Source organism: Carettochelys insculpta, chromosome 1 (assembly GCF_033958435.1).
Source record: "Carettochelys insculpta isolate YL-2023 chromosome 1, ASM3395843v1, whole genome shotgun sequence".
In the NCBI taxonomy this organism is placed as follows: Eukaryota; Metazoa; Chordata; order Testudines; family Carettochelyidae; genus Carettochelys; species Carettochelys insculpta.
The window spans coordinates 285,478,828-285,493,223 of record NC_134137.1 but is presented as its reverse complement, the minus strand read 5'-3'; the positions used below and the strand labels follow the sequence as shown (position 1 = coordinate 285,493,223).

The following is a 14,396-nucleotide window of genomic DNA, read 5'->3' as shown; positions in this document are numbered from 1 at the left end:
GCTGCTAGACAATATTGACCTCCCATGGTTTGGCAAATTCTCTCCAAGGGTGCCAGGTGAGAGAGGTTCAACCTGTAGTAGTAATTACTTGAAATGAGTTTAGTTTAGGTTTTATTGGATACATGTAGTATGAAACATTGCAACTCCCTGACTGAATCTCCTCATTTTGCCACCTTCATCTTTGAAGCACCATTCCTTCCACAGCCCAACAACACAACCTCTCTTTTAAAAATAATAACTATACGAAAATCAAACGAAGACTGCCTGTTAAGGTAGCACTCCCTCCCCTTCCCAGATCACGGAGCACATCCATGCACTGCCCCAACCCTCTCCCAGCACACGGAAGAAGTCTACCACTAGGAATAAAAAACTAATTTCTAACCATTTTTATACTGCACCTATTGCCATAATATTGTAGTACTTCCCCCGAAGGATAGTGCAAATCACCCATCACACAACCTGCCACAGCGTCTTTAATGCCCCAACTTTACAAAAAAGAGGCTACCTCTAAATCAGATACAGGCATCTTTCCTCTCCTCAAAAAGCTAAAAGTGCTGCCTCAGCCATTTTCCTGATTACTACCAGACGGTACAAGAAACTGCCACTGGAAAATCAAATCTGCCCTTTCCAAAGGTAGCATACTGCCGAATCACAGAACCCACCGTACGGAGATATTCTGCACACTTTTAAAAAAAGACATGGGAACTTATCTGTCTCTTCAGATATTAACCAACTTCAGTTTAGAGACAACAAAAGACAAAACACAGGAGTAGCAAGATACAAAAGCAAGAACTAGAGTGATATTCTAGAAAATTTATCTATAAACAGTATCAGTCAAAACAAAGGGGGATCAAAATTGATCTGTCTGTAGCACCCAGTGTGATGGGGTCCCAACTCCTGACTGAGGCTCCTAAATGCTTCTGAAATATAAACAGTGAGGGTTACCCCAATGTGATCATGCTATGAGTCTACTCAGGAGCTAGAAGTTATGAGAAATGTTGTTCCACTCACCTTGATAAGAGCAGAGCAGTGATCCATATTCCACTGATCTCTCCCAGAGCATCCTGGGTCACCCTTACGCCAACCCACTGATGAGTAGGTGCATAATGCAGGAATAAGGTCCAACAGGTCTCCAACTGCATTCAGGAAGTGGACTTCAAAGACATTCAAGGGCTTAGACCCAAAGAGAACAAAAATTTATTTTCAGGCAGAGAAGTGACTGAGTGAGCAACTTTAGCTGTTAATACCATGGTTTCTCTTTCACCCTTAAAAGGAATTAATTAAGTTATTCCCTTCACATAAAATATTTGATCACATGATGCCTTTGCAAAGAACCTTACTGACACTGAAATGCCACTAGAGAGAATATGACTAAGAAAAAAAAAGGAGAGATTAACAAGAATTATTAAAACCTGTTGTGCCCCTACAGAAAGCCCAGAATCAGCAGCTATTATACCCTTAAATTTGAAAACTTATAGTCAGTGGTTTATTTATCTAAACATCTTTATTAATGACCCAGATGAGCACCCATGTCTCACAAAGACTTTAGGCTTGTCTACATAAGAAATAAAAGCCCGCAGTACCTAATGTACTCTAGTTTTCCAGGTGATTACAAACTCTTTGATTAGAAATGTCCTGAGGATAGAGCTAAGTGATGCATGGGGAGTTGGGTTAATTTTAGTGATACTAGCCAAACATGAAAGTACTTTCTCAGACTGATGAACAGAGAAAGCCAGACACCAAGAACTGTACTTTCAAAACTTCCTCCTGGCCTTAGGACACTGGAGTGATCTAATTCACAACTCATTTGTAACGTATCATTTGATACAGTCTCTGCCATGATCTCTTCCAGATAAACATTTAAACAGAAGTCTAATCTTAAAAATTCTTGAAGCCAGGCTAATTTTTAGAAAATTCCCTAGGGCTATTAATGTAGACAAAGCTCAGTAGGGTGACAGACTGCTTGTGGCTGACAGAATAAGACTGGTAGATTTCCAATGGGAAGCAACCAAGTAGGAAAGAAGTAAAGTGCTTGCTTCTATGTGAACCACACTGGACAATCTTCAGCACTTAGCCCATCAGGATTATCTGCTGGCGGACCACGAGGCATTTTGTTTACGTTGACTGTCCACAGTTACAGCCACCCAATAGCTCCCAGGGGATGAAAACAGTGAACCACAGCCAATGGAAGCTGCAAGGGACTGGGGAGGGGAGAGCTTGTAGGGGGTCATGCCTGCAGACTGTCAAAATAAACAAAATGTCTTGCAGTCTGCCAGCAGATCACCCTGAATGGCTGGATGCCAAAGGTCACTGACCCTTGTTACGAGAGGCTACCGTGGAGTGGTGAGAGAGAAAAGAGAATAGAGTTGCTCAAATGCTACCTATTTTCACGTGTGGTAAACCCGGTGGTAGACCCTTACCTGGAAGCTTCCGGAGCCTTCTAGAAGGACAGTATACTGGGTCTATTTGGAGACCAGGGAGTGGGCGGGCACAGCCCGCCCACGACTAAAAGGCCCCTCTTAATAGAAGAGGGATCCCATTAAAAAAAAACATGGCCCCAACAGAGTGCGAGGGACAACTGAAGAAAAAGCAGGGACAGGAGTGGAGGTCAAAGGTTTAAAACGAGGGAACCATAAGGGGACACCAAGCAGAGAACCCCGGACAGCGCCCACTACCCCTCAAAGGTGTCGAGAGAGCCAGTGGACGCCGCCCAAAGGAACTCCGCCCGGATTCGTGAGCGGAGAGCGGAGCGGAAATAGGCCCCACAGTCGCAGGCTTTCCCCCCGCCAGCCTCCTTTCCCAAGTGTTATAAATGGCTACCTTGGCCATAGCCAGGAGGAGGCTGACGAGGAGGTCCCGCGACTTAGTGGGGCCATGGATGGGGTGTGCTAGAATGAGGAGGTGAGGGGAGAAGTGCAGCCAGAACCTCAGCAGGAGATTCTGGAGGAGCCAGAAGAGGGGCTGCAACCTGACACACTCCATGTAAATGTGCGCCAGGGTCTCCCTCGTGCCACAAAAGAAACAGGTATCCGGGAGTGGGGTGAACCACGCCAGGTACACGCCCGTGCTCACCACCCCATGCAGGATTCTCCAGCTGATGTCCCCAGCAGGCTGCGGGACCAGGGACGAACAAAGGCTGGCCCACCGGGGCTCCCCACCCTCCGAAGATGGTAGAAGGTCCCACCACTTGTGGTCTGGGTGGGATAGTGGAGCGTGTGAAGCATGAGCGTGTACAGATGATGTCTGGGCGCGGTTCGAAAGGGGACCGGCTGCAAGGCGTGCAGCCAGCTGGGATGATGCAGGGGAGGGGGGTGGGAAGGCTCACGGAGCCGGGGGCCCATGGAGGGAGCCGGAGGGCCAGGAGTGAGAGGGGGGCGGGGTGCACCCTCTTGCAAGACCCGGTGCAGGTAGACGTGAGCGGTGGATGGCAAGGCAGCCTTCACCTCCTTGGGTTCGTGCCGGGGAGAATGTAGGGTGGAGAGCCCCATGGGCCGGGCGAGCGCCGGGGCCTCCATCCAGTCTCCCCGGCCGTAGTCCAGGAGGTCTCTGACCCTGGTGATTCCACTGAGGACCAGCCTCCGGCACACCGCGGGGGACTCCGCCACCTGCACACAGAGGTGCGGGCTGTGTAGCAGGGGCTCCGTGAGGAGGTCTTCCCCCGTGGCGGCCCCTAAAGACCTGGAGACTGAGAGCAGCCGCCAGGTGTGGAGGAGGTCCTGGTGGAAGGCTAGCAGCTCTGAGAGGTCTCGCGGATGGCCTCTCAAAGGCAAATAAAGGAGCTACCGGTCGTATCGGAGCCCTCGGAAGCGACGGAGGAAAGTGTGTGCCAGCGTGCTCCACGCTGGACTATCTGCACTATTGCTGTTGAGGAGTCCCTGCAGGGCCTGGAGGCGGAAGACATGGACCTGAGTGCGTAGGTAGGTCAGGCCCTGCCCTCCTTCCTCCGGGGGCAGATGGAGAATCCCTGCAGGGACCCAGTGCAGTCCTGGCCAAAAGAACTCCAGAACTACCTTCTGGAGGGCAGCCAGGAAACCCAGGGGTGGGACAAGGGTGTTGAGACGGTGCCAGAGGATGGACAGGACTAGTTGGTTAAGCACCAGTGCCCTCCCCCATAGGGAGAGGCACTGGAGCAGCCCCGCCCACCTCCTCAACCACTCAGACACCCTGCCCTCTAAACCCTGCCAGTTTTCTGGCGGACAGGGATGCGTGGCAGATAGAAAGACGCCTAGATGGGATAGTGGACCCGCGCTCCACTGAATGGCCTGAAGCGCGGGTGGGAGGTGGCCCGCCTGCCACCCAGCCCCAACCACCAGGCCAGAGCTCTTGACCCAGGTGACCTGGGCAGAGGAGGCTGCCAAGTAAACGGCTTGGCAGGCCTCCAACCACACCAGGTCTCGGACCACGAGGAGTACATCGTCGGTGTACGCTGACAGAACCAGCCGCAGCTCTGGCTCATGGAGCACCAACCCCGTCAACCTTCGTTGAAGGAGACAGAGGAAGGGCTCGATGGCCAGAGCGTAGAGCTGGCCTGACAGCAGGCAGCCTTGACGCATCCCTTGCCCGAAGCTGACCGGAGAGGTCAGGATCCAGTTGAGCTTAACCAAACACTCTGAGGCGGTGTACAGCACCCCGAGAAACCCGATGAAACAGGGTCCGAAGCCGAAGGCCTGCAGAATGCTCAGGAGATACCCGTGGTCCACCCTGTCGAACGCCTTCTCCTGGTCCAAGGACAGGAGGGCGAACGACAGACCATCCCTACACCCGAGCTCCAAGAGATCCCGGACCAGATAGAGGTTGTCAAAGATGGTGCGGCCCAGGACGGTGTAGGTCTGGTCGGGGTGGCGACGGGACATGGCTTTAGCGATAATCTTGTAGTCCATGCTGAGGAGCGAGATGGGACGCCAGTTCCGAAGGTTGTGGGGGTCCCCCTTTTTGGGCAGCAGGGTGAGAACGGCCCGCCTGCACAACAGGGAGAGGACCCCGCTTTGCAAGGACTCGGCCCAGACGCTGAGCAGGTCTGGACCGAGGACGTCCCAAAACACGCGGTAGAACTCCATGGTCAGCCCGTCCATGCTTGGGGATTTGTTGGTGGGCATGAGACGGAGGGCTTCCGAGAGCTCAGCCAGAGTGAGAGGAAGCTCTAGCAGGTTCCGGTCACCCGTGCTGACCGAAGGGAGTTGGTCCCAAAGCACTCTGCAGGCGTCGGCGTCAGTTGGATCCAGGGAGAAAAGGGTGGCGTAGAAGGTGCGAGCCCTCTCGCGCATCTCTGCTGGATCCATAAGAGGGTGCCATCCTCCGCGAGGAGACAGAGGATATGTTTCTTGGCACCCCTCTTTTTCTCCAGGTGCTCTTTTTCTCCAGGGCATAGAAGAAGCGGGAGCCATGGTCCATCTCCCGAAGGAGCTGGATCCACAACCTCACAAAGGCCCCCTGTGCCCAAAGGGCGTTGAGGGCCCTGAGCTCGTCCTGCTTCTCCCGGTACATGCTGCACAGGGATGGATCTCCAGGGCTGGCGGCCAGGCACCTCTCCAGCTCAAGAACCTCCCGCTCCCGCTGCCCTATCAACGCATCCCGCCGCCGGCTGGCCCCCCGGGTATAGTCACGGCAGAAGAACCGCGCGTGCACCTTACCCAGATCCCACCACCACCACACCGAGGGGGAGCTTTTCCAGGCAGCAAGAGGGGAGGGGGGGATAAGGGCGAGGTGCCATTGCGTCTAACAGCAGGCACCAGTGAGGTGGAGGGGTCGGCGCTGGGGTTTTTGATACCCGGGGGTGCAGGGTACGAGGGGAACACAAATCCCTCTGGGATATCCGGGGGCAGGACAGCTACAGCCGGGAGGGGATCCTCAGCTGCGGGGGAGGTCGCACCCTGTGACGTCCCAGAACAAGGGAGGATAATGGTTGGGGGATCGCTGGCAGCTGGGGAGAGAGAAGGTGAGGGGGGCAGCTGGGTGTGGGGGGGCTGGCCCACAGGCCTCTAGCAGCAGACCCTCTATGCCCAGAGCAGCCGGCGTAAGGCCTAGGGCCTCGACGTCCTGCAAGAGGAGGGCGAGGCAGAGGCCCATCTCCTCCGGGCACCCCACGACCATGGTCTGGGCAGCAGCTGGATGGGTGTCGGAGGAGGGCACAGGCTCAGCACAAGCCCCCTCTGCCCCTTTGGGCTCGGGCTCGGGCTCCGGGACAGGAGGGGCGATATTCTCCATTGCCGCTGCGGCGGCCTCAGTCACTCCTGGCAGATGGTCAGTAGCCAAGTGTTCAGCAGATGGATCAGGGCTGGCGGCGCTCTTTAATACCTTGCGTGGCACATCCACCCCGTCCTCTGACAGGGTGGAGTGCCAGGCGCATGTGCTTCTTTTCTTGCACTTCCCCCTTACCAATACCCAGTCCTCCAGAGAGGTGGGCTCCGTGATAGAGGAGGAAGGACCAGGGGACGGAGGCAATGAGGAGGGAGGGAAGGAGGAGGAGGACGGGACAGCGAGGGAGAGGGACCGCCTGCCCTGGGGTGGACCCTGTCCAGGTCCTGCCGCCGGCCCTGCCTCTCTCTCCTCCACAGACCTGGCTTGAATGCCCACTCGGGCGCCGGCGCCTGCTTCCTCTTGCCCTTCACCATGTGCCTGGGCATCCTCCGACACCCAAGCAGTGATGGTTCCGTCCGGGGCAGGAAGAGGAGGGGCGGTCCCAGAGCCTGTCGTGGTCAGGGTGTTGCCAGTCGTGTGGCTGGCACCCCCTGGGTCAGAGGAGGGCCCAGGCTCTTCTCTTTTGTGCCAGGCCAGGGGCCAATCCCTCCTGACATGCCCCGCCACCCGACACACGAAGCACCAGGCCTCCCCCAAGATGTAAAAGACCCGGTACTGGGCCCCTTGATGAGGCACCAGTATAGTCCCCTCCTGGGCCACCCCGCCCTGTGCTGCTGCTGGCAGCAGTTGGATTTGTGCCTGCCAGCGGAAGGAGAACACGTGCCGTAGGGCGAGGTCTTTGCAGCCAAGAGGAAGGGGATTCAGGATCGACAAGGGTCGGTCCAGGGAGGTGAGGAAAGGCAGAAGGGCGGAATTAGGAAGGAAGGGAGGGAAAGAGGAGAAAACCACCTGCACGCCCAGGTCCTCAAGTGGCTCCAGGGGCACATAGACGCCCCCGACCGCCAAGCCCCTTTCCACCGCCTCCTGCGTGGCGGCCTCCGACACCAGGAAGAAGATGATCTTCCCGAACATTCGAGAGGCCGCCACCATGGCCGCGGGCCCCACCACCCCCACCAACGCCTGCACGTAGGTCTCCACGTGGGGCGAGGCCGACACCATGAGGCAGAGGACTCCGTGCCACCTGATGAGGGCAGGGAAGGGGCCGCGACCGTCAGGGATGGTATTCTGAGTGAAGGCGGAAGGAGCAGGGTGCAAGGCAGCCGCCGCCACCTGGGCGTACAACCTGGGGGCCAGGGGATCCGAGCCCTCAGGATCAGTGGTGGGAGCAGGGGGGAGGGAAAGAGGGGCTGCTACAGGTGTATCAGCAGCTGGGGTGGAGGGCCCAGCTACAGGAGGTTTGGCCTTCCGGGCAGGGCTCTTGCACTTTTTGGTCCCCTGGCCCTTCCTGCCCTTTTGGAGGGGGGTGGATTGGGGTGGGGTCACTGGAGGAGGATGCCGCGGTGGGGGCAGCAGGAGCCCTGGAGCCCATGCCCGCGCCCTCAACCATCACAGAGTTCCTGGCAGCCCTGCTGCAGAGGTGGCCACAGAGTCGGCCACTGCTGCAGAGGTGGAAGGAGTGACAGTGGAGGGGGGAGAGGGGGCATCTAAGGACAACCCCCCAGTGGGTGGGGAGGCCATTTTATAAGGTATAAGGATTTGTGAAAAAATGGGAGTGGGTCCTTTAACTAGTGGGGGAGGGGTGAGGGGAAAAAAGAAAGAGAAAATGAAAAAGAAAATGGCTGCCCCTCCCCTACCAGCCAGGCTGAGGACCTGGACAGGCAGGGGTGGGGCAGGAGGGTAAAAAAAAACAAAGGAAAGGGAACACAAAAAGGCCACAACTCCCAACACAAGATGATAAGATGGCTCCTGTTTCTGCACTGGGATGTGGGGGGAATTCAAGATGTGTGTGTGGGGTGGCGAGTGCAAGGAAGGGGAAGGGGCTCAGGCACCTAACAAAAGAAGGGGGGGTTCACAGGCACAAAGGGGAGGGAGAAGGGGGGGAAGAAAGGAGGTGGCAGAGCCAACCAGAAAGGGGGAGGCAGGGGGTATAAAGGGAGGGATGTGCTCACAGGTGCCTGAGGGGTGGGCCCACAGCAGCTGCTGCAGAGCCTCACAGAAACAGAGGAAGGGGCAGATACTTAGGGTGGGGTCCAGATGGAGAGGGCCCCAGCGGCAGCTGGGTGTGGGGGGGGCAGCAAAGGAGGCAGTGGCTGCAGGGGTGGGGCAGGGACCACACCCTAACACCCCACCCCCAACTATGCAGCCACCCCTGTGGAGCCCTGGTGGAGAGGGACCCCACCTAAACTCACCCCTGCCAGCCACTCCACGACAAGCTGTGGAGGGGAAGCCCGGCCACCGCCCAAGAAAGCCCCTTACCTTCTCCGAAGCAGCGAGGATGCAACAGCCAGTAGATGGAAAGAGTGGGCCCAAATGGAGGGCCAGAAAATTCCCCCCTAGAAGATGGAAAAAAAAGCAGGGGAAGGGAACCCCCTTCCTTGCTAAGAGGCAGGGCAGCAAGAGTCTCCCCACACACCACACACCCAGCAGCTCCAGAGAGAAACTAGCCAGGAAGGGTGGAGTGGGGGGAGGAAAGAAGCAGCCTGCCCAAGGCAGGGAAAGGAAAGCTGGCCTGAGAAAGGGGCCAAAAGACAGTCCCAGAGGGGGTTGAAGCAGCCAAAGGCTGCCTGTCCCCCAGTACTTACCTCCCAACTGCGGGGCTCCCCAGGTGGGATCCCCGCAGCCTGGAAGACAGAGCATTTCTCTTCCCTGTCCAGGCCCAGACCTTCATTGGTCAGATAGGCCCTGTGCTCCCTATAAAAGGCTCCCCATCTGGTAGCAAGGGGGAAGGTTTTAGGAGGAGCAGGAGCAGGAGCAGGAGCAGAGCGAAAAGGCACCACAGGGAAGTGGTGGGCAAAGTGGCCCAGGGTCAGGCTACTACTTTGAGGGAAGGTGTAAAGGTTCTGCCGGTTGCCTCTTGTTCTCATAGGGACCCTGGGCCGGAGTCCAGGGTAGAGGGTGGGTCTGGACTCCCCCCACCCTTCCCCCGAGGGATCACTTTATTGGAGCAGGCGCGGGCCTGCAAGGGGACTGGTATTATTCTCCCTGTACTGGTCCTGCCTGTGATGAGTATGGCTCGCTAAGCGGAGACCCCTGCCTTTGGAAGGGCCTGGGCAAAAGGGGGACCTCTGTGTGTCTCTGAGGCAGCACAGATCTGCCAGGAAGTGCAGGGACCCACAGAGGCTGACAAGGGACTTTGTCACACATGGTAGTCAAATGGGGAACTGTATTGCCTCTGAAGTATCAGACAATCCTGCTGTTGCAGTGGAAGTAATCAGCAGAGAACGTAATACAATGTTTTGTGCACAAATGGGAAGGGAAAAACCCTCCAAAAGAAAAACCTTTGCCAGAAGTTCCAACAGTAAGCAAGCAAGGACAGTGCTTATGGAAGAGGAGGGGCAGGCAACGTGCCTCAGGTCTACAGGCAATGGAATGACGCAAGTGTTGGATTTTTCTTAACTACTCAACAGTGTGACCTACCCAGAAGACGATTCTGGAAGTCTATCTATATACAACTTTAGTTTCTAAATTAAATTACACATTAGAAATAGCTTTCAAAAATAATCAGGAGTTGGACTTAGAGGCTGCAGAGGAGAAGCCGTGAAAGGCTGAGTAGGAAGACGGTGTCAGGAAGAAATGACAGAGCACTCTTTGGCTGAAGGTTACAGGTTCCTTCGGCTGGGAAGTGGTACAGTGCATGGGCCTGGACTTCCTGGCCAGACAACGGGAAAGGACCACAGGAGCCAGCACTGGAAACAGATGTCTGATAAAAGGACTGGACTTTTGTTTTGCTGGATTGTCTGTCACCTTGGAATGGGTGCATATGACCCATGGCGTGGCCATACAATCATCACAGGAAGAGGCAGACCTCCAGAAGACCAGAGCATCTGTTGGCAGTGGATGCTAATCAGGGACAGAGCTGCCATGCCTGTCCACCAGGAACCACTCCAACGGTGAGTTGGCTCCTCCACAGCGATCTACTTAAAAAGGTCATGTTTTTTGGTACTGTGTACAAGGTAAGTGATTCTGAGAATGCATGAGATTTTCAAAAGCGCTCAGTGCTGGGCTAACTTTTTCCCACACTGAAATGAATGGTAAAATTCCAAATGACTAAAATGGGAGCAGAACTAGGCCAATGGAGAGTGCTTGTGAAAATTCCCCCCTCTTTAAATCATGGTGACAGAGTACATGGAACAATCTTTCCCATAAGAGAAGTGGGGGAAGGGGGGGGGATGGAGAAAAGGGGACATCACAATCATACTTTTACATGTCTAAAGCCTTCTGTTGAATCCATTTGCTCAGAAATTACCATGTGGTCTTCAGGAGTCTGAGACAGCCTCAAGACACTGATCTGATTCCTGTAGCAAATCCTTTGAAATCCAAAGGATACTGGGATTGCAAGTAGCTAAGTGCCAAGGTTATAGTATGAAAGTTTGTGCAGTCTTGTCTGAGTCAACTCTTCTTAAAATAATCTCAATAATTCTGGCCTACAAGGAAGTCCTTCTCTACATTATTCTGAATGGACATGGTTCCTGTTCTCTTCCACTGCTGCGGCTTCCTGAAATAAAGACCCAAAACAAATTCCACACACACAAAAGAGTTTTACTAATTTAAATGTTACTGCTTTTAGCTCACCACCCCCAACCTCCCCACTTCCTTGATAGAAAGGTCAGTTGCATTTACTCAAATCTTTGTTTTCATTGTGTGAAATGCATTAAATATTTTGGGTCAGATCCTCAGCCATTGTAAATTATTGTAGCTCTACTGAATTTCTTGGAGCTACACTGATTCAAACTAGTTGATAATCTGGACTGTAGCAATGATACTTTCAGTACAAATTATTATGTGAATCATAAAAAACCTTAACGGTAATATTGTCACATATATTCTAAAATGGAAGACTAATTTAAAAATCTTTCCAGGGCTTCAAAAGACTTTTTATTTTAAAGTAAACTTTGAAAATAAAGGTGAAAACTTTTGGTGACATTCAAGCTTTTTATTCACAATACTTCTGCTACTTTGAACATCCAAGAATTATTTGTCCATAAACCAATAAAGAATGTGAACTTCCAGTCTGAGGATGTGTTCAAAAATGAAATCACAACCCAACCAGCATTCAAGAGGCCAAGCTGCAAATTAGTTTTAGGAACACTCCTGTGATCTGCACTGAAGTTTTATTATAGCATCCATACCAAACATCCAATAATGTTAACAGAAGCTTTCTATGCTCAGCAAGAAAGCAGGGACCCTCATTTTTATATTTTTTGTCTAACTCTGAACTACCCTATCTTTCTCTCCTCCTCTTAAAATGACTGAGGAGCTTTATCACTCTTACTGTTTGCTTCTGGCGCTTAGCCCATTCTAAGGCTCCCATATGCAGTCCATCCAGCTGTGCAATAACATAGCCAGCATGCCTCCAGAAGGGGTCGTCCTTATTATCTTTTATTTGTTGTCTGGTCCATCGATTCTGTTTCCTACACAGGAAGAAATCTGGTTTTAGAGAGCACAGTTCATATTCTGTGTATCCTATAAAGAACAATACTTTATATCATAATTAAATAATAGAGAGAATTAACTATGGGCAAATGTAGACATCAGAATGATGCTCAGCAATAGTTGTCTGCCTCCTAAAGAGGAAGTTTAGATGAAAAGAGACACGTTAGACAAAACTGGCTCGACAACATTCTGGCCCCTCCCTAGTGAATCTACACTAGGGAATAAAATTGAATTTATGAAAGTTAACTTTTTACTACTAGATTTTAAAAAGTCAAATTTGAGTGTCCTAAACTGTTCACAAAATCGATTGTGTCCCCATAAGGCTGTCTAATTTCCACTGTGTAAGCAGCGCATCATGGGCACCTATCCCACAGTTCCTGAAGACCCGTTGCATTTTGGGATGTTGTGCTAGTGTCTTGTTGGGAAAAAAAGTTGCTGCAAGTAGTTCTGTGTTTCTGATGTCATCGTCCCAGAATGCATTTCCCACTCCCCACTGAAAACAAACAGAATTTTCATGCTACTTTTATACTGACTGCCATCCACCATTCGACACACTAACATGGATCCCGAGACGCTTGAAAGTTGGGTGCAGTGTTTTGTGATCACTTACCAAACTGCAATGCAATATATTCTGAACAAAATGCCTATGCAATACCAGCTCATTGGTGCCATGGGCATTGATGTATTGTAAAGATCTAGAGAATAGCATAGCAGAGTCGATGGCAGCACTGGAGTCACTGCACAGCATGGAACACAGGCTCTGAAGCCGCAAAACCAGCTCAGACTGGTGGGATTGCACTGTTTTGCAGTCATAGGACAATCAGCAGTGGCTGTGAAACTTCCACATGCATAAGACCACTTTCAAGGAACTTTGTGAACTGCTATTTCCCACCCTGAAGCACAGCAATAACAGAGTGAGACCTGCTCTGATAGTTGAGAAAAGAGTTGCAATTACTCAGTGGGAGTTCGCAACACCAAGCAGCTACTGGTCAGTGGGAAATAAATTTGGAGTGGACAAATCTATAGTGGGTGGTGCTGTTATCCACATAGCCAAGGCAATCAACAAGCTTCTCCTGCGAAAGACAGTGACTCTTGGCAATGTGCACGAGATAGTGGACTGATTTGCTGCCATGGTGTTCCCTTACTGGAGTGGGGCCTTAGATGGAATGCACATCCCCATCCTGATACCAGACCACTTGGCTGCTGTAGGGTGCGAGAAGAGTTTGTAACGGTCTTATGAGAGCAGTCCGACCCCTCTGTGAACCCTTAGAGGAATCCTATACAGAAGCGTGGCTACACGCTGCAAAACAACTCATCCTGCCCCACAACACCTGCGAAACAAGGCTTGCTTGCCAAGACTTCAAGGCTATGCTGGCGGTAGGCCACAAGAGGTAGTGATAAGGAATGCATAGGCAATCTTATGTTAATGAGCTAGCCTTATCAGCTAGTGTTAGGCGGCCTGTTACAGAGCCTCTCCCCAAGCAAAGCTCTGGCGCGTCGGGTCGCCCCCCACTGGTGACTGCGGCATCTCCGGGCTCCCGTCGCAGGTGTCACGCACTTTCAATAAACCAAATATAGCACTCGCCTTCTGGGTGCAGCCTTGTTTCTGGGGAACCCAAGCCTGGTTGGCTACAATTGGTGCAGCAAGCAGGGTTCTCCAGGTACGATGCCTTTTTGGTCGAAAGCAGGGGAGGCAGGGAAGCCAGTGCTGTCCCTGCAGCGCATACCACAATGGCCCTCAACAGAGCGATGGGGGCCAGTAGCGCAGATGGTGGCCTGTTGGGCCGCCCCGGCAGACTGGCCGGAGTTGCAGGAGGCGGCAGGCGTGACACCGGTACAGGTAGAAGGGGCGTTGCGTCGGCTGCAGCTGAGCCGCCAGCCAGGGATGGAAAAAAGGGCAGTGGGAGAGGTAGCATGGCTTTTCCTAACTGTTCTCTGGGCCCTGGATGATGAGCTTCTCCGCCTGCAGAAGGCGCTGGCGGGGAAGGAGCAGGAATGTCGTGATTTGGCAGATGCGTGGGTAATAGCGCAAGGGATGGTTACCTCGCAGTCCGAAAGGATGCAAGGGTTAACCCATCGTTGTGAGGTGTTGGCAGCGAGAGTTGCGAATCGGCGGCACGTGAAATTAGGGAAAGCACCGGTGTCGATGGCCCAAGTGCGTGCGGTCCCTGCGCTAGCCACTTGAGACCCTGTGACTTGGGATGGTAACATTTGGAGCTCTTCCTCGTCTGAGGAGGAGGTGAACGGGGAGGCTGTGCAAACCGTCCTGAGACAGGCGCGCCCCGTTCGGGAGCTGAGGTCGGAAGTGGGGCAATCGAGGTCTGGCGAATGTTTAAGACAAGTGAGTTCCAGGAGCTGGTAAAGAGTTTTAAGCAGGAGCCAGGGGAAGGGCTGTTGGCCTGGCTAGTGCATGTATGGGACAACGCGGACAACACTGTGTTGCTGCTGCTTGCGGAACTCCACCAGATGGGCGTGTTGTCCCAGGATTCACAGGTCAGACAGGCACTGCAGACTATGCAAGGTCTGAATGATGCACAGGGACACGCCGTGGAAGCGCCGTCCCTGTACCGCTGGTTGACTGCAGTGGTGGACCAGGTCTACCCCTCCCCAGGGGAACTGGAAGCCTTACTGAGGCCCTGGCGTACAATCCCAGAAGGGGTGAGTGC

The 14,396-nt window shown here is 53.2% G+C and overlaps 1 protein-coding gene across 2 annotated transcripts in view; it reads right to left on the bottom strand.

Annotated features, from left to right (window-relative positions):
* PLBD1 (phospholipase B domain containing 1) overlaps positions 1–14,396 on the bottom strand; it is an 85,551-nt gene that overhangs the window by 36,400 nt on the left and 34,755 nt on the right. For both annotated transcript variants that reach the window (XM_075010647.1, XM_075010630.1), the window contains 2 exons: positions 11,570–11,708; positions 1,012–1,173 (listed from right to left, as the gene is read on the bottom strand). In XM_075010647.1, coding sequence (XP_074866748.1) covers positions 1,012–1,173; positions 11,570–11,708 — 301 coding nt within the window. The remainder of the gene's footprint in view (positions 1–1,011; positions 1,174–11,569; positions 11,709–14,396) is intronic.